At 39.1% G+C, this 24,065-nt stretch overlaps 2 protein-coding genes across 2 annotated transcripts in view; one reads left to right on the forward strand and one right to left on the reverse strand.

Annotated features, from left to right (window-relative positions):
* On the reverse strand, nucleotides 1–16,025 carry ARV1 (ARV1 homolog, fatty acid homeostasis modulator). The gene is made up of 5 exons (XM_074168962.1): nucleotides 15,869–16,025; nucleotides 6,184–6,303; nucleotides 4,427–4,580; nucleotides 2,962–3,186; nucleotides 1–2,490 (listed from the first exon to the last, which is right to left on the reverse strand). The coding sequence occupies exons 1-5, from the start codon at nucleotides 15,965–15,967 to the stop codon at nucleotides 2,384–2,386; spliced, it is 705 nt and encodes a 234-aa protein (XP_074025063.1). The 5' UTR covers nucleotides 15,968–16,025; the 3' UTR covers nucleotides 1–2,383.
* Nucleotides 16,026–16,198: 173 nt separating this feature from the next.
* TTC13 (tetratricopeptide repeat domain 13) overlaps nucleotides 16,199–24,065 on the forward strand; it is a 40,732-nt gene continuing 32,865 nt past the window's right edge. Inside the window, exons 1-3 of the mRNA XM_074167274.1 lie at nucleotides 16,199–16,403; nucleotides 19,742–19,836; nucleotides 21,444–21,519. Coding sequence (XP_074023375.1) covers nucleotides 16,199–16,403; nucleotides 19,742–19,836; nucleotides 21,444–21,519 — 376 coding nt within the window. The remainder of the gene's footprint in view (nucleotides 16,404–19,741; nucleotides 19,837–21,443; nucleotides 21,520–24,065) is intronic.

Consider the following 24,065-nt stretch of genomic DNA (forward strand, 5'->3'; position numbering starts at 1 on the left):
TAAATTCAAAATAAACTTTAATTTAAGAAAACTGTTCCCAAACAAAATTTATATACATGGTATTTACAATTTTGCTGCTGACTAGGTAATATTTACATGCAATGCAAAATCTTCCCCTTGCATTAGTCACACTTAAATGCACTCCACTCAGCCTTTAGATTGAAACTAGTGCCAGAGTAGACAAGAAATTTCTTAAAAAAAATCTTTTGTGTATAACCATGACACACATGATAAATTTAAAAAAAATAAATCCAACCTAGGAGGAACAAATCAAAGCACTGATGTTATACCATTAGAAAAACTAAATTGGCAATAGAAATAATGTGTATTTCCTGAAGAGGAACATACAGAGTGGTAAGAAACTTTATTGGCTGCAATGCTAAGGTCATACTAAGATGAATAGAGAGCTGGGTAAAAGCCAGATGACAACTACAATAACAAACCGGCTTTGGCTCAGCACCAGCATTCTCCTAGTGCATATTCTTCTGTCATCCTCTCTGCCGCAGCACAACTTCATTCCCTCTTAATCTCAAGGCAGAAGGTGAAGGAGGAAGATGAAAGCAGCATCCCTGAAGCTTTTCTAAAAGATCTACTGCTCTTTCCCCTTGCACCCTCTCACCCTGCAGCCTCTGTTGCAACTCTCTGTGCTGGTGTTGTGGGAGGAAGATGAGCACTATTCAAAGCACCTTTGTTTTCAAAAAAACTTTTGGGGGTGGAGTATCTCTCCAAATCTAATTATATAAAGCAAAGTATGTTCTAGGTACCATGTTGACAAAGCTGCTGCTCAGCCAGTGAGCAACTCCACACCTACACTCAATTGTCTGGCCACTGATTCATACCAGTAGCAAGGTGGATCCGTCATACACCGTCAAAACTATGTGATCGCTGCGGCAGCTGCAGCGTTAAACTGTCTCATGTACTTAAAAGAAGTTGAAAATTGGTTTTTTTTTTTTGCTTTCTCTAGCCATACCATCATGTGCTCAAAAAGATGTCAAATTTAACACAAATGGCACGAGTGGTGTCAGTCTCTGACCCATTAAAACAGGATCAGCAAACTTTTGCTTTTCCGACCAAACAATTTACCGTGGCATGGGCACAAGACAAACATCTCTGATGTCTTCTGTGTCATAATCTAGACTTACTCTAAGCCTGTTTGGAATTAACTTGAAGATGTTCTAAAATGTTACTTGATATATTTTGCAAAACACAGAGAGGAGACTGCATCTCAGGAAAATGAAGAATGGAAGTAGTATCTACAGCCTTCTAGTACTGCCTTCCAGAACTGAAGCAAGAGAATTAAACATTGGATGCAACATAATGGAAACTGGTCTACACAGAAGAAGTAGGTTCATGTCCTAATTACTGTCTTGTGGAAACCGATTCTGCCAGTTCCTTTGTGGGTGATCTACCCCTCTTCTTTGCCTGCTGGGGAAAAAGGTGCAGAACTTCTATAAATGTTTCTTCACTAATTTAGGCCTAAGCATATTTTGGTTTTTTGTTTTGTGTGGGTTTTTTTTCCTAACAAGTACTACTCTTTTGCTGAGCAGCCTCATACTTCACTTTTTGCTTCCACTAAACCTGCCGCAAGATGAGGGCTGGCTGCAGGGGATGTAACTTAATATTAAATGCAGAGGCAGCACTATCTTAAACAACCTTGTATGCTGGGGATCTGAGCCCTTTCAGTCTGTGTTCAGCTTTCAGAACAAAGCAGCAGCATTTATGAGATCACATAAAAATTCAAGCCAGTTAAAACTATAGTTCCTAGAGACCACTCTAGAACTAGATATTTTACTATTTTGGACTGTTAAATAAACATTCCAGAGAATGCAGCTTAGTTTTCCTGCTGTAGTTTAACTCTGCAATACTTGACTCTTCTCTAATAAAATGCTTGCACATGTTCACTTCTCTCTTTGAAAATCTGTTTTTGCAGAAATATCAATTTTGGCTTTTACATTTTTCCACTGACTCTTTTCCTTCCTCTTAAGGGAACAATTCATCCTCCTCTTTCTGCCAAAGTGCAGTGATTGGTAGCAGTGCTGAATTTTTTTAGTGTACCTTTTTTGTTACAGCCATAGCTGTAGCTATGCATTGCATCCAGACTTGTAAAGCTATTAGCATAGTGACGCGTTCATATTTTTTAATGGGAAAATAAACAAGCTAAGGCTGAAGTTTTACATCTCACCACATTAAATAGCCAAACTTCTAAAGTTTCTCATTTCAACTCATCCTAAAACTGCCTACACTCACCACTTAATGCAAGTTTTTGTTTCCTATCACCTTCTTTATCACTATGAAAATAGAGTTTTTGAAGCCTGCTGGGAGAGATCATTCTTAGAAAGTGATCATCATGTTGTTGGGATTTCTTCAGATCTGGATTGATGTTTCAAACATCCCATCCCATTTTCTGGAACAGGCAGACCACACCATTTTCCAAAATTAATCCAAAGAAGATGGCCAACCAAGGGAGCACTCGGTTCAAGTTCAAGGTAACTGCAAAAGAAAACAGAACAAATTTATCACTTATCATTTAAGAAGATCATAGAAACCATGTGAGGATTCATATTAATTTGTATGTATGAGAAATCACACAAATCTTTTAAAACCCTGCATTCCAAAGCTATGCATAAAATTAACATGAAATTTTCATTTTCCAGAAACAAAAAGAATTCTATTTTATGTTTCAATGACCCATGGTGATTTGTCTCAGATTCTAACTGATGGATATAATACAGCATATACAAAGAGATGATGGTGAGATCAGAGGTGTTTCTTCTTTTTCTGATGAAGTGTTTTGTTTCATTCACTTTCTGTTAAAGTCTAAATAACACAGTTTTAAGCTAGAGCTGTTTCAGTCACATATCTGATACCGATTAAAAATAACAGTAATGACTTCTGTAACAGCTGCATTCTCTTACACACATTCTATACAAATAATGTAGTAATAAGAAACCAAAAACGTACCTCTAATTGCCTGAGAGTTTGATATCAAGACAAACACTTTTATAAACGCAAGGCACAAAGGCGTGTAGTCATGTTCCCAAATAACAGCTGGAATTAGCAAAAGCTTTCCATAGCTGGATAACAGTAGTGCTTTCAGAAGTAAAATGAAGTCAGACTTTGTTTTCAGCATCTCAGGTCTCATCCACCATAAGGTAATAAAAATGCCAACCAAAAATGAAGTTTGTTCTAAGAGAAATAAGAGGAGTTGGAAAGAGAGAATGACGCGCCAAAATCAAGTCCTTTTCTGGATGGATTTCAGTGAAATGATGTGTCCCAAATGCAACTGAGCCACTGCTATTTAAAAGACACACAAAGCATGACCATGTCCTCCATCTCCAGTGTTTATTTTAATAGGCAAATATTATGATTACCTACTTAAACTAATTCAGTATCATGACATTCAGAATAATTCTATCACAGAATTCTATCTGTAGGATTGTCATACTCATAATTTCTGACACCATTGATAAAAGCCTCTTTACTTTTCCTTTTTAACAAAAGGAGTTTTTTTTTTCAACTATCTGTTAGCCTGTAAAACAAAATCAATACTTGTCTTCTTTGAAAAGGTCACCTGCAATGAACCCTTTCCATCCAGCATGAGAAAGAACACTAGGGTGAAAATATCATTGAGCTATTAGACTTTTTTTGACACCACATCCCTGTGCAACACTGGAATTAATGCAGATGTCAAAGCAACTCTCATGACAACTGTAATAGATGAATTACTGCTGAAAAATGAGTTCCCACATTTTTACTGACATGTTATGAAAGCCTACTTGAAGGAACATTAGACAATAAATGACTTAAGTTAAGCTCCGAATGTCTAAGGGAAATACTAGTTTTAGTCTGCAGGCTTGATTTAAACACCAGAAAGAGTATGAGAATAAAAATATTAACCAAAATAACAGAAAAACCCTCCCCTGCCTTCAAATGTAATCTTAGAGCACAGAAGTATTTACTCTTTACCACTGATGACACTGCTCTGTATTTTTGTGTATTCGTTTAAAAAAAAAAATCACACAGATTTTCCCAGTTATTGTTTACTTCTGTAAGGATCACCCTTAATGTTTTATCAACTTAATGAATAATGAACCTTGAAGTCAATGTAAAATATGGAATAAAGCTGAGCTCTACATTGCTCTTCAGACTATGTAAATGGATTCAAAGATTTCTAAATATTGCCACTTTTCAGTGTTTTGATATCTAATGCTGATCGTTATCAGTATGAACTCTAATTGGGATCAAAATATTCATTTGCATTAAATGAAGGCAAGTTATAGAGTATATGTATAATCATTTAACCATACTGTGTTGGACATGACATCCATCATGTATTCATTTGTGTGATACAGGCTTGTTGAAAGACTCATGAAGTTATTCAATGCTTAAAGAGCAGATAGTGACATGAACTAATCATCAATCTTACCTAAAGAAGCTATACCAAACATTCTATAAAAATCCCATTCCTTGGCATATCTGATTAAGTCATCAGGTTCTATATTTTGGCTTGAATCCTGTAGTTGCAACCACCTGAGATAAGCTTCACAGAGCAAACAAAATATGCAGAGCTTCCCATGAATCTGGTAAATGAAAGAAAAATAAAAGCGTTAGTATTAAATCAGCATAAATTGAAGCATTAGTAAGAAATTGGTATTTAAAATACATTTCAACATCTCTACACAAAATTTTGTTTAGAAATATAAGCAACTTACTTCTGTGGAGCCACTACTTTAGCACATCATTCCTTTAGCATCAATTGACATGACAGGCAAATTAGAGGGTGTAGAAAACTGCATGAACAGTTCCATACAGAAAAAGGTATACAACTGTGGTTTCAAAGCCTGCTCTATGCTTTTTTAAAATTGGGAAGGCTGTTTCAGTTAGTGAGGAATATAAAAACAAAATTGTGCCATAGCTAGTACAATTATACTATCAAAATTACTGGTTTAAATAGTGTTGTTTCACTTTTTCCCTGGGACAATCTCCATTAAAGAAACTGGTCATGTAGTTATACCAAAATCATTTCTTAGTTCAGATAAGGGTGAGATACCAAAAATAAATGGAGCAATATAACCAAACGAAGCTTAAAAATATCCTCTGAAGTGATTGCAAAAATTATGTTCTGAGGGCCCACAGTTAGCATGTTTCCACATTAAACAGTCTATAAGCCAGTATGTACGTGGGGTGTATTCTGTTTTTATACAGATGTAAATAAGCCAATGCAACTTCTACGCATGGATTCTGCTTTTCCCATTAGAGACTAGTTATGCCAATTGCACATACATGCACAGGCTAACCCAGTTTAAAATGCAACTCAATTTATTTGAATAAATGAAATTTCCACAGACAGAGCCTCACGGAAAACCAGTCTCCAAAATCATTGAATTAATGAAAAATCTGTAGTCAGATTTATGCTTGAAAGACAAGGCGAGTATATTTATCTACGTTGCTTAACACTGCACTGATCAAGAGGTATCAACATGAACATGGCATGCACTTACGCTTGGATAGTTTGCTCTATATTAGGTTCCCTCTCCTGGGAAATCAATCCTTAAAGTAAAAATATGCAATTCTGTCAGAAAAGCAGCACCTCTACACTCCAGCCTGGCCAGCACAACTAAGTTGACTTCGTAACTGCATCAACAACGCTTCACGTGAAAGCTACTATCTTTTGCTATAGCTTGGAGGGCATGGTTAATTATTCAGGAAGAAACTCACTAGAAATTAGTACAGTAGGTTTAATTGTCATAGTATTGTTAATATGGTATGTTATGCTACTATAGCTCATTTCAGAAAGAATTGTTTCCAACAGAAATTTAATTTGGAAATTAATTTGAAATTACATCTTTCTCATCCAGTATAGTTTAGCACATCATTCTTTTAACATTAATTAACATGACAAGCAAATTAGAGGGTATAGAAAACTGCAAGAAGAGTTCTGTACAGTTCCTTCTCTTCTCTTCTAGCACGTAAGATGACTACTGTATTTGCCGGCATTGTGGCATCACTACTGTGGAGACAGTAACTTTCTTAGTAACAGCTAGAGTTTGAGATTTCCTGTGTTGCATTCACAATATAACTGGTTCAGCTTGCTGGAACATGTGGAAGGGCAGGAGAACACTTACCAAATCTAAATATATCTTTAACCAAAAAAACTTACAAGGTAGGGGCATAGTAACTTACATTTATCTTCGTATTGAAAAGAATGTGCCTGTATGCTTGTGCTTTACATAAAATAGCATTAATCAAGATGATAACAGCATCATACTCAATGTATTTGTCCACAGGTTTCTGGCAGGATTTCTGAAAGTCACAAAATAACAAGAATTAGAAAAAAAAAAGAAAGAAAGAAAGAGTTTATTAAATGTTCCTCTAATCTTGACAGAACTGCCTGAATCCAAACTAGCTATTCAATTCTTATCAGTCTTTCCTTAATGTAATCTTCCATTTTCAATAGGTTTTTAATCCATCCAGAAAAATTGCTTCCCCTTCCTTGACACTACAGTTGACACACAGATTCCCTTATAAAACGTAAAGACACATTATCGATTTTTACAGGCTTCAGATTAACACAGATAATAAACTATGCAAGGATGTACTTAGTTGTCATTTTGTGCTCTCCAGATGCAAAAGAACAAACTACCTTCTCAAGACTCAAGAAATGGACCGGGATTTTGTTAAAGGTTAACTAATCATGGCTCATCTATTGAGTATTTTTGAAGGGTTTTTTGGTATTTTTGGGGGGAAAAAAAAGAAAAATTAATTTCTTCTATCATTTCCTTCTTTTCAGAGATGTTTTACCCTCATATTCTACCTTTTTCTTCCTTTCAAGAAGGCAGTAAATATGTTTTGCTGTTCCATTGTTCTTCCGTACTGGTAAATTGTCCAGATGTTTCAACTCATTTTCCCTTACAGACAGAATACTGATAATGTAGTTTTCACACAGCCAAAGAATCAGAAGTTGCTACTAAATAGTGGTTAAGACACTAGACTATTACTTCTCCAATACATCTGCTGTGCCTACTAGAGCACATTTCACACAGACCACTGGGAACTGCTTGTCATCAACCCCCTTAAGATTTATTGACTGACTTGTATGGATGATCTCTCCTTGACTTGAGTTAAATGGGAAGGGCTAACAAAAGGCAATTATACCAACTGTGGACAGGATGGTTAACTAACAGTCTTACAAGAGGCTCATCTAACAGACCTGAAAGGGAAATAACTTCTAGCAGAGAGTGGAGAGCAGGAGGAGGTGATCACAGGAACCCCTTCAGCTCAAACAAGAGCACTGCAGGGTCCTTGCCTGCAGGTCAGCTAATCCCGCTCCCCTGGGCCTCCACGTCAGCTGCCATGCTGAGTACAACAGTCCTAGAAACAATCTCCGTTTCCATTTTAATGAGTGCACGGCTGTGCACTGCCAGAAGAGAAATCTATGCACACATAGAAATGTTTCTGAAAAAAGTTTCTGAAATGCTGTAACACTAAAAATGCAGCTTTAGGCAACACACACCTACAGCCCAACTCCCAAGAAAGAATGGAAACTTCTTTTCAATTTTATAGGGATTCCGTGTTTCCAAAGTCAACTTTTCCTTGCTATTTACCAGAATTATTATTAGAGAATTTGAGAATGCAAAATTTCACTAGCAAATATACTCAACAGTCAAGAAAAACATCCAAACAAATGTTTAAGTTGAATAGAGTGCTGAAGGAATCTTGCTTACGACTAATGAGTGTTTCTTAGTCCAACTCAAGAAAAAATCCCAACAAACTAATTTGGATTAGAAAAGTAAATACTGTGTATGACAGTACGCAAGTTAGAGATAATGAATTCAAAAACTGACTCAATTAACCATTAGTTCAATAGGTCTAAAATTAAAGTGAGAGAGATGGAAGAAGGGACATAATTAACAGAAGACCACAGCTACAGGATTTAACAGAGTGGAAAAGAAATTGCAACTATAATTAAAGGCAGTGTCTTGCTTCATTTCTTTCTACAGGGAAATCATTAACAGATATTCTTACAGGTGGTAATTTACATATGTCAAATCTTTAGGTTGATGTAGCACAGGAAAACTCCAATTTTTTATAGGCTTATTCACACAAGCACTGGACAAGCACATACAAAAGAAGATTATTCTTGAACACAATGGGTGTCATGAAGGTTAGATGAAAGATATCCTACATACCTCAGCATTTATCATGCTCTCAAGTTTTCCTACAACAGAACATTTTTTGACCAGGGTCAAAAATCTTTCTGAGAAGAGTAAAGGGTGATCTTTTCAAGTGGAGGATCCCAACCGAACACCAATCAAAATACTTGCAGGTAAGAGGTACTGAAAAATTTTCACTGACAACTGACGTGACTTTTAGACAATTAAAATATATCAGACCAACTCTCCAGGCAAAACCAACAATACAGAAATTCTACTGCAGATATATAAGGAGATAGCTACAAATGAATACAGAAATAGTGGTGCTACCCATAGGAATGGGTCTTCTGCTCCACAGCTTCTGGCAGCTACAACCAAATCTTTGCAGCTGTGAGAATGATGTTTGATTCAGTATTCCAGCATACCACCACCAAACATTTAAGAATCCTATTTGTCTTGCATTACATCAACAGCAAAACCACCCTGCCATATCACGAAACAGCAGCCATCTTCAAGGACTTTTCACACACGGACACACATTCGTGTCTGCCTGTCTTACAGAGCTAGATGAGAGCCCTATTCTTAATATACTTTATTTCTATTTGAATCTCAACTGTATGAAGGAAAAGTCCTCTGCGCTTACCCAGCCAGTGCCCTAGCCAGTGTGAGTTCATTCAGTGACCTGAGACCTACAAACCACCTTACTGCAAAAGACTCGCATGTGCCCTGCCAGAGGCTATGGGACAAAATGAAGATGACACTTGCTATACCATGAGAACATTACAGAATTAATAGACTCTCTAGGATGAAATTTTCTCCATACCTGGTTTTGTTATTTCTTCCAGCTGTACTACTAAAACATCTGACACTAACCTTAAATACCTAGGAAGGAAACTTGTGACTAGAGCCTGACTTTAGCAAAATCAATGCAACCAAGGGTTAATGCAGTTTAAGTACATACAGGTTTAACTAGATAGCTTTATGTAGTTAAAGTGATATAACTCTATGGATATCAATAATCACCAGCACTTTCAGAGAAGATTAGCATGAGCAGCTCAGCTCTGGAGAACTGCTTGCATGCTGACTTTTAAGATTTTAGTCAGGCAGTTTAGAGTGAATACAATACTGGTGCTCACCTCTCATTCCTAACTGCAGTTCTGCACAACTGTAGTCAACTGTTGACTGAAGAAGACACATCTTTAACAAAACTGAGCTTTTTCAATCTTCTTTGGGCTTTCTCAAAGAAATGCCTCAGTTATCATAATCAATTCTAAAATGATAAAAAGGATTTATCCATGTTTTTAACCAGTTTTTAATTTCTTCCTTAAATATGTAACTGATATCAGAAATAACAGGTACCTTTCCTTGAAAAAAATAGACATTACTTTGATTAAAAGGTACTTTCAGGTAATGTTGCAGAAGATAAAGGTCAAGCTTGACACTGCAAATTCTATTTATGCCTCATCTTCTAAGTTGGTAAATTTAAGGAAAATTATGAATGTTTGATGCTGACACACAGAAGTCCAACAGATAGTATGCTCCCCTAAAAAAGGCTGTGAATGTATTTCAATATTCTAATGAATTTAAATGGATATTATTTAGCAATTGTTTGACTATTCAACTGTTTAGGAATATTACTGTGTTTGTTTTTTAAAAAGAAAAAGTTTCATAACTTAGAAATTTGCTTCATTATCTTAAAAATATTATTTTTTTAAAAATGAGCAAAGGTAGCTTTAAGAAAAAAAAGAAATCTTCAAAAGCTAGTGCAACCATGTTCTTCATAGTGTAGCGTTATCAGATTTTATCTGATCAAAGCACTCCAAAACAGTTAAGGAAAGTAACATATGTTTTAACATCTCAGTTGTATTAAATAAGACAAAAGAAGTACTGAAATGTTAATTCTGACTGCATGTTTATCAGCCTTTTATAAAACACTACTCAAAAGACATACCTCTTCTTTGTTCATCAAAGATACTCAACTGTGAACACAGTTCACAAATGTACGCCAAATACAATACAGTGTACAAATATTTGAGGAAATACCTACTGTCACGTAACGGCAAAGTTCTCAAAGTATATGAACATTACTTTTTTAGAGTGCTCTCTCTCTCCAACATTAAAACACAACTGAATTTTTAAGTAAAAGTATCTTGGGATGGGGGTGGTGGAAGAGAAAAATGTTCTTGAAAAGGAAGCCACAGGACACAACAGAAAATAAAAATATACATTGAATAACCATGCTTTATCCTGAACTAAAAATACCATGAAAACCACACCAGGAATATGTTTGCAAATCTCTGGTAATTAGAAACACCAGTGAAACAGTCTTGTTTTAGTATTCCTTTCTCCAGGGTTTGGAGTTTGGCAAAATTAAGCTACAATTTTTTTTATACAGCAAATTTTAACAACATGTATATAGCTTCAACATGAACATAGGTCCATTTATTAGGGCAAACTAACACAGACCCATCATCTTGCGAGAATGCCCTTAATCCCAGTTGCACCCTTAAACAATAAAATGTAATTAGCTGTGCTGCTTTCAGGAATGGGTTCTTTATTAGGAATGAGGCTAAGTGTCATAATAAGCTGAAAAACAATACAGCCCAGCTTCAGATGCATTTCATTTCAGAAAACTGAAAATAAAAATATTGTTTTATAATTTTCCTATGTTTTCCAGTAGATAGTTGGCCTGTAGATTGAGTTACATAAATAAAAAAATAATCTTTGTACTCTTGACAGATTCTTTACCTTACCACATAAATGCTTTGCATTCAAAGCACTTACAGTCTCTCTGCCTTGCTGCAATAAAAGAGCTTTTCAATTATTTTTTAATTGCAGAAAAGCTAAATGAAGTGTGCACTGCTCAGACAATTTGGCTTTCTTATTACAAAACACAAGGGGGATCCTGACTGAGCTCTACATATTGCAATGAATAATTTCTTTCCCTTTGTTGGGGTCTGGAACAATTAACATTTTTTAAACACAACAACATACATGTAACTTAAAACCAGATTTTAAAAAATTTGCATATTCTTCCTTCTATTTTTGAGTAAGTCAAGTTTGCTAATTATCTTTTATATTCATTGCACGTTGACTGCAGAATTTATTCCAGGTTAGCTCAATGTGGGGTTTTTTTCCCCCTATAGCATTAATACTACAGTGGGAATATTACCTGAACAGTGTTTTTTGTTACTTTTGTTAATGGTTAGTTCTTAATATAGTCAGTGAAGATTTGTTGCATTATTTACACATTATTTAAGTTTTAAAGATCTCAAAATAATTAACAAAAAGCTCCTTTATAGAGAACCACCTAGGCTTACTTTCACCATCACTTCTGGTTTGGAATAGGGAATATATCAGCATGGTCACAGCCTAAGACTAGAACCAGACCCATGAGTTGCAAGGCGACTACAAGTCACGCTGTTGTAGGGAATCCTAACATGCCTGCACACACCCGCCCCCCTCCCGCCGCCCTCCACCACCCCCTGGTTATCACACTGAAGAAGAAGCATATTGAACAGGTCTCCCTGAGGAGGTGAGTTTCCACAGAATGTTATTATCCGTTTTTAAGTACCTTTAAATTCTTTTTACGGAGCAATAATCCACCTGTCTCTTGCAATGGCACTTGCACAGCAAGATGTATGCAGGATGAGGAAAAGGTTCATTCACTAAATGTGAATCTCGAGCAAGAAGGAATGTGCAATTGCAGAAGTCTGGGATAGGCTTCTGCTGAACTGGCCTTGATTCAACAAACCAGATTAAAAAAAGTTACAGAACTTGAAGAATTTGTGGCAGTTAGCCACCTCGGAGAGCTCTTAAGAAAAGACATGACCTTCCCATCCTGAGTTTTATGGTACTGTGTGGACTTCTATGCCTGACAGAAGAAGGTTTCTTTAGTTTCTTCTGTACCTGTTGCAAATTTATTTCCAAAGAGGATGGTAACACTTGTGAGGTCTTTAATGGTTGCCTGCACTGAAATGACAATATGGAGCTCAAAGAAACTTTTAATTATTTTAAGAGCAATAACAAATGCTGCAAGAACTAAACTGAAGCAGCCCCATGAATAAGTAGGCTGAATTTCCAAAACTGTACTCTAATATTGTGGGCTGGAAACAGATGTTCCCTAATGGAAGCTTTTAGTATTTGCCTCTGGAAAAAAATCCATTCTTCTCTTCAACAGATTAATAACAGAATACAAAACGATGGTATTTTGCTTAGGCATTCAAATTTAAGTCTTCCACCTGAAAATCAGGCGCAGATCAGGTTAAACGCATCTTAAAAATAGATGTAGAGGATGCTGTTGGAAGAACTTAGCTTCTTCAACCTCAAGGTGATGTTCCGAAAGGTGTTAATGACAAGAACATCCGGAAATTGCCAAAAACCTTTTAGATGCAGATTTATTAATTTATCAAGGATAACTTTAAACTAGGATTGGGGCAAGTCTGTAGGTCAGTATAAAACAGTAATGATCTTGGCAATGTTCTGCTTGTTCCTAATTTTCTGGGGCCCTTTATGTTACACATCATACGGAACAAATGTTGGGTTGTTAGGGTTTTTTTCCTTAATGTGTCAGTATTTTCACGTACTACTTGAAAATGGGAATGAAACACAAGTATCCCAAAGCTTTTAAATAAAAAAATTATCTAGACTATGTCCACTGGCCTCACTTTGAGTATCACTATGCAATCTTTCTAGGTACTTTTCATTTTTCTCTCTTGAGCTACAATGGAGTAACAGTACTCAATGCTCTAATTCCACAAAGAGAGATGAAAACTGTTCTCAGGCTGAGTGACCACACCGTCTAATCTCACCTCAGACTTCCAATTTTTCTTAAATACTTTCAGCTTTTCCTAAATTTTTGGAGGCTCACACTCTAAGTTTTATAAATACCTGACAGAAATGATGTTTCACACTGGTAAGTGGGATCTTTGCATTTTTTGAAGTGGAGAAGACTCCTAAACTATCATTATTTTCAGGTTAAGATGATTCGTAACACTGACAAACTCAATATAACACTGCTCATGAAAGTTTATGAAGGGTATCAAATGACATTCTGTACTTGACTAATTTTTGTTGTTGGTAGCGTGATGCTGACCAACTTTTCAGGTCTCTGGCCGGAGCACAGCATTGCCTGCATGGAGTAGAACACCTCCAGAGGGTTAGTGCACTGACAAAACTATTCTTCCAGATTAAAAGGAAAAAATAAAACACGAACTGCCCTATTAGAAACCAGGTCTTGGTACCTGGAGACAACAGCAGTGCTTTCCTGCAATATGCAGATAAAGCTGAATTCAGATCAGTTTTGATCTTGGCAATCTTCTAACATTCTCATCTCCACTTTACAAACTGTGAGCTAACGTGTTTCTTACTAACGTCTTCATATTGCCCGTTCCTCATGTGGACCACTCCTACTCTCAGCACTTCCTGGGTGGCCAGAAATGGAGAGAAAGGCTTAGAGATGATAGGACATGCACCACATAAGAGCAACTAGAACTAAGGCTGCAATTGATCCATGACAACCCACAACAAAGAGAGAGGAAAGACAGGTATGAGTAAGCGAAAAATGGTACCGATCTGCACCTGCATGAAGAAAGGTGGACAGAATTCCAATTTGCTAGGAACATGTGATTCTTTGCTCTTTCTTTTACTCCTTTTGTTAAGTCCTTTACTCTTTTTGTTAAGTTAGTGATGGACACAGCAACTGGGACTTAAGTCTTTGATTCTGCACGGGATGCCACAGCTCTGGAAGATCAAAATCTTCAGTCCTCAAAAGGTTAAATACTAAGAGGAACGGGTGCCACCTACTGGCTCCCTGCCTGCCTTGGAGATTATCACAGCCAAATTAATAACCATAATTGATGACCTGGGTTTACAAGATGTGCTAAATCTTACGTGATATAGCTGCAGGCATAAGCTTTATACTAGTCCTTGATTTCAAAGATGAGTTTGAAGCTCCATATGAAAGAGCTCCAGAGAAAACCATTTGCATTTTTATCATGCCCAATGATGAATTTTGAATACATGATTTGACTACCAATGATTTGATGTAGTTCATATCCACCTCTAAACACAATACATTACAGCAGCACAAAAAAGCAGCTAAAAATCAATTTTTCCTTGCAGTGTTCATGTCTAAAACAAGCACAAATCTCTATTACTTTGTCTTGTACCTAAGGCAAGACAACTGACAAACTGCTGCTCTCTCCAGTTTTTGAAAGGTTTGCAGAAATTTTTGTGTAAAATTTCAGCTGGTTTACACTCTACAGCAACAAGCTATTTTAACTGGCTGCTGGGCTGGGAACAGAAAAGGATTTAAATCAGCTCTTTCTACTATCATCAGTAATTTGCACATAACTTGTTTTCACAGCCTCTTGTTGACAACAGAAGCTGAGATCTAATGTGTACATCTTTCAGCTTGAGCTAACCACTCCAAATATAAACTGGCCACAGACCGCTATGATCTGGTTGCCTATGATCTCTATTTTTGGTCTAAGAAACGCTTGAATGACTCAAAAGTCATAAGGCTGTAAAGGAATTCATCACAGGTTTCATACAAAGCTTTCTGGTCATCTGTTATGTTTATTGCTTCATGGTTAGTAAATTAATCCATCTTCTATCAGCATTCTCAAAATGCCAAGGGCTACAAGACTGGGGGAAACAACCACAAAGGAAGTTGGAAGGGTACACAACTAATTCCTTATAAAATACAAAATATTCAACAATTGGTTCCAGTACAAGGTTTCCCAATTTTATACGGAGCAGAAAGGATGTTGTGAAACACAATCACAGATAAAATCAAAGATTTTAAAATCAAGATGTAGAATCATAGAATGGTTTAGTATGGAAGAGAGCAATTACCTGATATCTAACCTAAATCTACCCTCTTCCAGTTTGAAGCCATTACCCCTTGTCCTATCACTACATGCCTTTGTAAAAAGTCCCTCTCCGGCTCTCCTGTAGGTACTCTCCCTTTAGGTACTGGAAGGCCGCAGTAAGGTCTCCTTGGAGCCTTCTCTTCTCAGGCTGAACAACCCCAACTCTCTCAGCCTGTCTTCATAGGAGAGGTACTCCAGCCTTCTGATCATCTTCATGGCCCTCCTCTGGAATTGAATAATCAGTCAAAACCTGACACACAGATATCAGGAAGAAATTCTTTACTGTGAGGGTGGTGAGACACTGGAACAGGTTGCCCAGGGAAGTTGTGGATGCCCCATCCCTGGAAGTGTTCAAGGCCAGGCTGGATGGGGCTTTGAGCAACCTGCTCTAGTGGGAGGTGTTCCTGCCCATGGCAGGGGGCTTGGAACTCAATGATCTTTAAGGTCCCTTCCAACCCAAACCATTCTGTGACGATTTTATGATTTAGGCCCGACTCTTTCCCAACTGCCCTGAAGTTGCCTGACGACGGCGCCACCCCCAGATCTGCCTTTCAGCGAGGGAAGGACACAGAGCGCAGGGACAGGCCCGTTGCCACACTGTCCGGTGCAGAGGCGAATCCAGGCCAGCCAGGAGAACGCTGCCAGGCTGCTGCCCGCGAGGAACCGGGAGAGATGGCGGCGGGAAGGCCGGCCAACGGCCAACCGACACCCGGGCGCAGGGCGGGGCGCAGAAGGGAGGGAACGCCGACACGTGCCGCCGCCTGCTGACGTCGAAGCCTGCCGCTTGCCCTCCCCTCCGGCCTCCCTCGCCCACTACTCGGCCCCGCCGCCGCGACTCACGCAGATGGAGATGCGGAGCACCCCGCGCTGATAGTCCCTGTACAGCTCCGCCGCCTCCCGGTTGCACTCGATGCAGCGGTAGGCGCCGAGCGCCGCCATGGCACGCGAGAGCACGCCCTGACCTGTCAGGGCTTCAAACCGCCTCGCTTCCTCCTTCGGGGACGGGGCTACGCCGCGGTGTGTCCTGGGAGTTGTGGTTTTCCTTCTCGCCGCAGCCGGGTTGGCCATTCAGCGCAGAACTCTATGTCCCAGAAGGCAGCGCGGCGGCGCCCCATCCCCGCCCGTCCCGTGGGGCGTCCTCTGTCCCCGGCCCAGGCCACTGCGATGCACATGCGCCCTGGAAAGATGGCACCTGCCGGAGGCTGCGGAGCCGTGAGGGGGTTGTGGGTGCTGCTGGTCGTGCTGGCCCTGGCCCGGGCCGCGCTGGCCCTTACCGAGCAGTACCCGACCTTGTCCCTGCTGAAGCAGCGTCAAGGCCCGGCGGGGGGCTGCGCCTCGGCGGGGGAGTGGGCCGAGCAGTACTCGGCCGATAGCGGTGAGTCGGGGGATGCTGCCATGGTGATCGCCCCTAGCCTCGCGGTGGGGCCGTTCGCCCGGTGGCACCGTGGAGCCCTGAGGCCGGGGGTGGGCGCCGCTTCCTCTCGCCCCTGCGGAGGGCGGCGAGGGAGGGAAAGGCGGGAGGGCCTCGCCGCCCGCTGAGGCGCCGGGGGTGGCAGAGGGGACGCCGGCCCGGCCTGGCCCGGTGAGGGGTGCCGGCGGCTGGGCTGCAGGCCTTGCTGCTGTTCAGCTGACTCACACCGAGGCGTGTGGTGTGTGTGAGCCGCGCCCGTCGTGGCATAGCCTTGTGCCGTCGTGCTGTGCGGGGCAGGAACCGCCGCGGTGGCACTGAGCCGGGGACAAGCTCTCGCCCCTTGAGTGGGTGAACTGTCAGGCCTGTACTATCAAGCAGGAGGATTCTTCTTGTCCCACTTGCCAACCTGCCCGTCTAGCTGCTGGATGCTGTGTGCTTTTTAATCCTTGCACTCAGTAGTAGACAGACAAGCCAACACTTTGTGCTCTAGGGCCCCGAACATAAGAAGGATATGGACCTGATGGAGCAGGCCCAGAGGAGGGCCACAAAGATGATCAGAGGGCTGGAGCACCTCTCCTATGAAGACAGGCTGAGAGTTGGGGTTGTTCAGCCTGGAGAATAGAAGGCTCCGGGGAGACCTTATTGCAGCCTTCCAGTACCTAAAGGGAGCCTACAGGAAAGCTGAAGAGGAACTTTTTACAAAGGCATGTAGCAATAGCACAAAGGGTAATGACTTCAAACTGGAAGAGGGTAGATTTAGATTAGATATCTGGAAGAAATTTTCCACTATGAGGGTGGCGAGACACTGGAACAGGTTGCCCAGAGAAGTTGTGGATGCCCCATCCCTGGAAGTATTCAAGACCAGGCCATTCAAGACTATAAACCATTTCATAATTCTATGTTATTGAGTTGTATACGTCTTGATTCTTTTTCAGCTACAGTTACAATATTTTGCTGGTGAATTGGATGCTCTTCTTTACGAGCACCAAGTTCAGGTAGCCAATCTTGTGGTCTTTTTCAAGTTAATTGATGGCTTGTAATACAGGCACAGTTAAAACTATTTTTATGTGCTTAAATATCTGTTGCATCAGGATCATGAGACTTAAGTAATCTTTGATCATGAGCATAGTGTGAGTGTGCTATACAAAAATGCCAGCCTGAATCACAGTGTACATGTAATACAGATGAAGAAAAAGGTTTTATCAATTCAATGCAATATTGACACTCAATTATTTATATGAGAGTAACCAGTGCTGTGTCATGACTGTTTAGCTGTTGGTAAGGTTTTATTTTTCCCCCCTTATTTCATAAAGTCTGTGCTCATATCAACAATTGCTGTGCTCACCAACGACAATATACAGTTAGTATAATCCAGTCAAATGTACAAACTTTCTAGAAATAACTTATGAGTTTCCTGCATTTGCCTTTTTTTTCCCCTCTGTGTGTGTGTGCTTTTGTCACCACAGCTTAAAGTTATTTGGTTAGTTTTTATCTATATCAGCTGTGTTAAGTAGGAATTTTACATCAGCTGCTTTTTTTGGGGGGGCTGGTGGCTGCAGTGGCTGAGAGCCATAGTACCTGAACACTAAATCAGATCATGAAAGTTATCTCAGGTGACCATTGCTCCAAATCATTCAAGCTTAAGCATAAAACCAAAAAGACTTTCACCCAGTGTGAAGATAAAATCTGTATACCATATAAGTTAATAAATGGCAAAGCATTTGATTACATCTCTTCTGTTGCTAGGACATGAATGATTGACTCGGGATACTCCTTCAGAGGTGTATTTGGAAGATTAGATTTTGATTTAATGGTGGGTGTTGTTTTAAAGAGACCAGTGCAACTAGGATTGATATAAGGAATTCTGCTTAAATCATCAGGTACCTCGGGTACTTTGCATACACTGATAATAAGGTAGCCCTTATTTACAGAACAGCATACTTACCACAAAATAGCTACCAATTCACTCCTTGCCATTTAAATCCTGTTGCTAAATAAATTTCCAGTTGAAAGTTCCCTTAAGCTCTCAGTCTTTGTTTTAGTACAACTTTCCCAGAAGCTGGGAATCTTTTTGTCTCAAACAGTCTACTACAAGGTCCAGGGTAATTTCTCTGTTTGGTGTTTCTATTTGTTCATGAAGTGGTCAATGAAGCAGTGTGGTACAGGTTTGACTGTATCTACCTTGCAGACAAAGGCAGATCCATTCTTCCCCATGAGTTAAGCAGTTTGTTGCCCCAAGAATTGCAACATTTGAAGGGTCCTTTCCCCCCTTGTAACAGATAGGCTGTTCTTATTCCCTGCCACCTTGTTAAAAAATCCCTTCACTAAATTCTTGCTGTTATGCAGAAAATTATTTTGGATGCAGACCGCTCCTGCACCTCTTTGTTTTGTTTGTGAAGCAAAAGTTGCTCAGTGAGTCCACAGCGATGGCTCTTAATGGTCATTGAATTATAAGCACTACAAAGAACAAGTACTGTGTTAATAATGCTGCCATAGCACGGGAGGGTTTGTCCAACATGAAGAACAAAGGGCAGTGTTGAAACATCTTACTGGCAATGTTTTTTCTGGAAACCATGGGTGGTGAGCCACTGTTCTTACTGGACCTTCTGCTTTTCACCACTCTTACTTCTGTTCTAAAACTTCTCCCACCAGTTATCATTTATGGTTCAACTTAGTTCCAAGTTTCTACTTGTGCTGTGTTTGACTTTTCATAGGTTTGAATCAATCTTATACTTTTTGTAATGGACTCCTTAGTAATATACCTGTAAGGACCTTTGTATATGTTCAGTCAGTTATGGTTTACTATTCTGCCTGCTTTTTACAGTCTTCATACTTCTGTTTCCTGAACCTCCAGCAGCTGTTGTATGGTCCATTCCATTTCTTGTCCTCTCTTGGGATTGGAATGATAATTTGGTCTTTAATTTCTTGGGCCGGAGAACAGAATCATAATGCTAAATGGGGACGTCAACCCCAAATTTTTCTTATTTGTTTCCAGGTGCCTGACTTTTTATCCCTCCCTCCTTCTGCCCCCTTCCCCTCCCCTCCCCCCCCTGTATTTTTAACCAAAAGCATTAGTGGATGTAGTAATAAAACTAATTATATAAAAGCAGTCATGACAAATATTGCTTCTGTGGCTGTGTGTATGTAGTAGTGTATGCAGAAAGCACTTCATGAAAGTTCTGCCCTGTGGAGTGCCCAATGAGGAAGCTGTTCAGATGAACATGAGGAAATGTGAGGTGTGATAATAGAACACACATGTAACTCTTTGAGTTCCTAAAGCTATTTTCTCTCTTTTCCCCCAGATTCATCATTTTTGCACTTCCATGAATCGGATTGTGACATAGGAGGGTCTTCATCTTGTGAATCTGTGCTTTCTCTCAACACAGAAAAGATTTTGGTATGCTGTCAAGAATATAACATACAAAACAATTTTAATAGGTTGTTGAAGTCACTGATGACTTTAGCTGCATAACTGGTTAGAATGAAGCTCAGGCAAATAGCTACAAATAGAATCTAGTAATCAGTAGGCATAGGTCCCCAAAAGGCTTAAGTATGAGTGAACTCAAGTTGCTCATAGAAGTATGACATCCTAGTACTCCATCATGAGTCTCTAGGGTTGTCAGCAGTTTCAACTAATTTAAGCTGATGTTTCCACTGAAGGCTAACCTTTACTCGGATTAGTCTACCAATTAATTTTTTTATTTTTAGAGGTGCAGGGGCTATGGCTGAAAAAGGGAAAGGTGCGTTAGTTTTTACCCAGATTAACTACCTAAGGAGGGTTACCACAAAATGCATGTAAAAGTGGGAGTGATGACTTGCAATCGCTACAGAAATAACATTGTGCACAGATTATAGAGTTAGAAGCTTCAGACCGTATTTCACTAAATGTAATACAGACATGCTATGTGGAGAATATTCTAATGAAAGAAGAGTATCTCTTGGTATATCCATTATTAGATGAACAGGGCAGAAACTGCAATGGGATTTGGCCAGTTACTTTTATGCTTTGTAGATCATTAAAATATCTGTGTCACGGACACAAGTAATGAGGCTACTTTTGGTTGAATGAGCCAAAAAAAGTGGAAGGGAGGAGGACAAAGTGCAGTCCTCTTAGTAGAGGAAATGAGGAGTTAAATATATTCTCTGAAGTTTAAGGTATTTAACTGTCTTCTTTGAAGTTAAAGATGTACCTATGTGCTGTTTAGCTGAAGAAAAAGAAGAGAACTGAGCAGTCAGAGAAGTTATTTTGTCCCCTTGCTTCCTAAAACAGTTTGGAAGACCTGTTAGTTAAATAAGCGTTTTGTATTTTTCTGACATAAACTGCTCTTGTGGGCTTACGGTTGTCTATGGAAAATAATTGTGAAAATGAACAGAATATTTCTGAGGGGTTGTCTTTGGCAGTATTTTTTTTCTGTAGGCGCATTATTTGGGGAACAAAAATCTTGGATGAGGCTACAGTTGGGTGAACAAATTCTATAACTGATAGAAAGTTACTGTTAAAATACTTTTTACTTTCGAATGGCACTGTTGAGTTAAACTTGTGTTTATTGCTGGAGTGATACTCTTTTGAGCGTTTTATTTTCAGTGTTTTACTCTTCTGTAGTACCCTTTCCTTTGCAGGAGGCAAAGGAATAATTAGTGGGATAAAGAGTATAAACTTTCCTTTGAAGTAGCGTGTAGTCTTTCTACGAAGAAAGCCTTCCAAAACTTCATGTTAAGCAGATGTAATGTAGAAACATCAGCCACTGGTAAAATGCTGACAATGTCGTTTCACCTGGGAGGTTTGGTTAGCCTTATGTTAGAGAGGGTAACAGCAGCACTTAACTGGACAGCAGATTTTCTCTCTGTGGAAGACTAGGAATGAGTTTGTTTTCAATTACTTTAAAGTAAATGCTTTAGTCTTAACTTTTTGGTTTAAGGCATTCTCTTAAGGATTTAAGACATGGGTTTTCTATTGAATTCTTTACTGTTGCTTGCTGAACAATTAAACATGATGTTTTACAGAGTCAAGCAAAGCTACTGGCAGAGCAAAAACGATTTCCATTTGCTACTGATAATGACAACACAAATGAAGAATTGGGTAAGATGTCTTATATAAGGTTTGTGCAGATGAGTTGCATACTAATTATTAGCACTGAATGCTTTGAAACTAAACTGATTATTCCTTAGTGATACATTAATTTTAAAGTGATCCTAACAAGCCTGAAAATACAGTGAGTTTTCCCTGATCTTACATAATAAATATCCCTATTCCTAAAAATCTTTTCTGCTTCACTCACTAGAATTCTTCACCGTGTCTGCTTAAGCAGGTGTTCAAAAAGCATTTTGATTAAATCCTGTTAAACAGTCTCGGGTACTTCCTGCTTCCCTTTTTCTGTCATTGATGACTGAATGGAATGTGCTTTCTATCAAGCATAGATGTTGTATCTGTCTTCCCCTCCCCACACACTCTTCCCATCAACACTTACAGGCAGCAGGAGGACTTTCAGAATTATATCCTTATACACTCTGCTACTTGATGTTTATTCAAAGCATGCTCAGCACAGAAAATTGAGGCATTTCAAATAAAACAACTGGAAATACTTTTTTCAAAGGACTTGAAGGAAGGAGTTACTCGCACTGCTTGTCCATACTGGTATCCTCAATAGGAAGCAGAGGTATTATGAGACGGCAAAGAGATTGTTGAGGATGTATGTCAAGAAAGGCAGCAGACAGTCTCCTATATAAGGGCAAAGTGAGACTTTCCTCATAAGTTGTCTAATGAAGTTAAAACAGTTGAGTAATTTTTTTGTTGACATGATTTCTACCTTCTTAGACTTATACAGGAAAATTTTGGGATAATTTTTTTTTCATATTGCTAGCATACTTAGTTTTGTTCACAGAATCCTTCAGGGAATACTGAACTTCTATCCAGCAGAAAATATTTAAAGCTTTTAGTTTCTGCTCTGTAGACTTGGAAGACTATGCCAGAAGGTTCCTATCCTTATGTTTGGCCTGTAGGCTGACACCTACCTACCCACTTTATTTCAAGTATGTCATGGTGTGAGGAGCCTGGGTCCTTGTTTGGGCATGCTACTTTTAGCTGTCCTGAGAAAAAGCAGTGTGAAATGTTTAGGGCATTCTGAAGCAGTGTTGGTACCAAATACTTGGCATAATGGACCATTGTTAATCCTTAGATTTTTCGTAATAAAGTACTTACTTGTATTTTTGTAGTATTTAATTAAAGATGAAAGGAATATTTGGAGAGAGAAAATTTAAAAAGAAGCTGATGCTGTATCAGTTACTAGCTGCCCATCACTTGTCATGGTTTTACAGACGTAATCTACAACTTCCTGTATTTTGCCAAGAGTCTTAGATAAACAAAATAAACTTATTATCAGCAGGACAATGAGTCTTCCTTATCTTGCTTCCTTCCCTTTTTATTTAATGCAGGCGCGGTTGAGTTGAGTTTATTTTATGTGCCAACTGTTCTGTGTTCTGGGATTGGAACCATAAAGATGAACTGTGTAGTCTTGGAGGAGAATGAAATGAGGAAAATTCAAGAGCTCTTTAACCTGTTCTTCACTCGGCCAATTTGCTTTCCTTTTTTGGCAATGCTATGTATCTGTACCAACTGAAGCTTTTTATGTATTGAGGAAACAACTTATATTGTACACAAGTACTTCCTTCTGCATAATACAAATGTTCCAAGAATGAGGCGAGCTCTGGATTAAATATATTTCTCATTTCTTTTTCATTTAACTTTTTTCTGCCTTTAATGAACAGTGCTTAGCAACACTGCCAAAACAATGTGGCTCTGCCTGCGTGAAAGTCTGTGTCCTATTAAAAATACCTTTGTTCTAACTGGCTTATTTGTCTCTTCTCATGTTTGAGTAAATAATTAAGTCAATAGGCGCCTCTTCCATTCTGTTTGGATGACTGCTAAAACTCATTGGAATTATGGGGAAAGGTGAACCCCCACTCTTAGTTCGTTTCACTGTCAGCTGTTCGTGAAAACTGTCTGGGGAAAAGTTGTACTTTAACTTTCATAGCTCTCGTCTGCAAGATACTTGGTTTTTGTGGGCAGTGTAGACAGAGCTTAGTCCAGAGTTAAGAACTGTGAGAGATTAAAACACGTGAAATGAAGCAGTCTTGAGATATTTAGCTGTCAGAACTGAACTTCAGTCATGCAAGCATAACCACAGCTTTCCAGTCTTATGACTTGACCGTATTTTTATGTCTTGTGGAGATTACAGGAACATGTTTCTAAAACAGCCCTCTGTTTCTTTTTCAAACACTTGGCTTCTACTCCAAAGTGGGGGGATATGCAAGAACTTCAAAACTTTTCGTCATTTTAACATGGGTAAAGATTCTGTAGTTTTTCATTCTCATTTTTATAAGCAAAGCAATCATTTTAGTTGTAGTTTGTCTAGATAAGACAAATGAAGGAAAAACTTACTGTGAGTTAGTAAAGTTTAGTGAAATGTATATAAACAAGTACAATCAGATGTTCTGTAGTGGAAGTATCAGAAAAAGTTAGCCAGTGTTAGCCAGGCTCACTTATAATTGAGAAAGCACCTAGGGCTGCTAAATGGGATTATGGTACCTTTCCTGGTCCTAAGTACTTTAGAAGCAAACATGGACCCT

Source organism: Numenius arquata, chromosome 2 (genome assembly GCF_964106895.1).
Source record: "Numenius arquata chromosome 2, bNumArq3.hap1.1, whole genome shotgun sequence".
NCBI lineage: Eukaryota > Metazoa > Chordata > Aves > Charadriiformes > Scolopacidae > Numenius > Numenius arquata.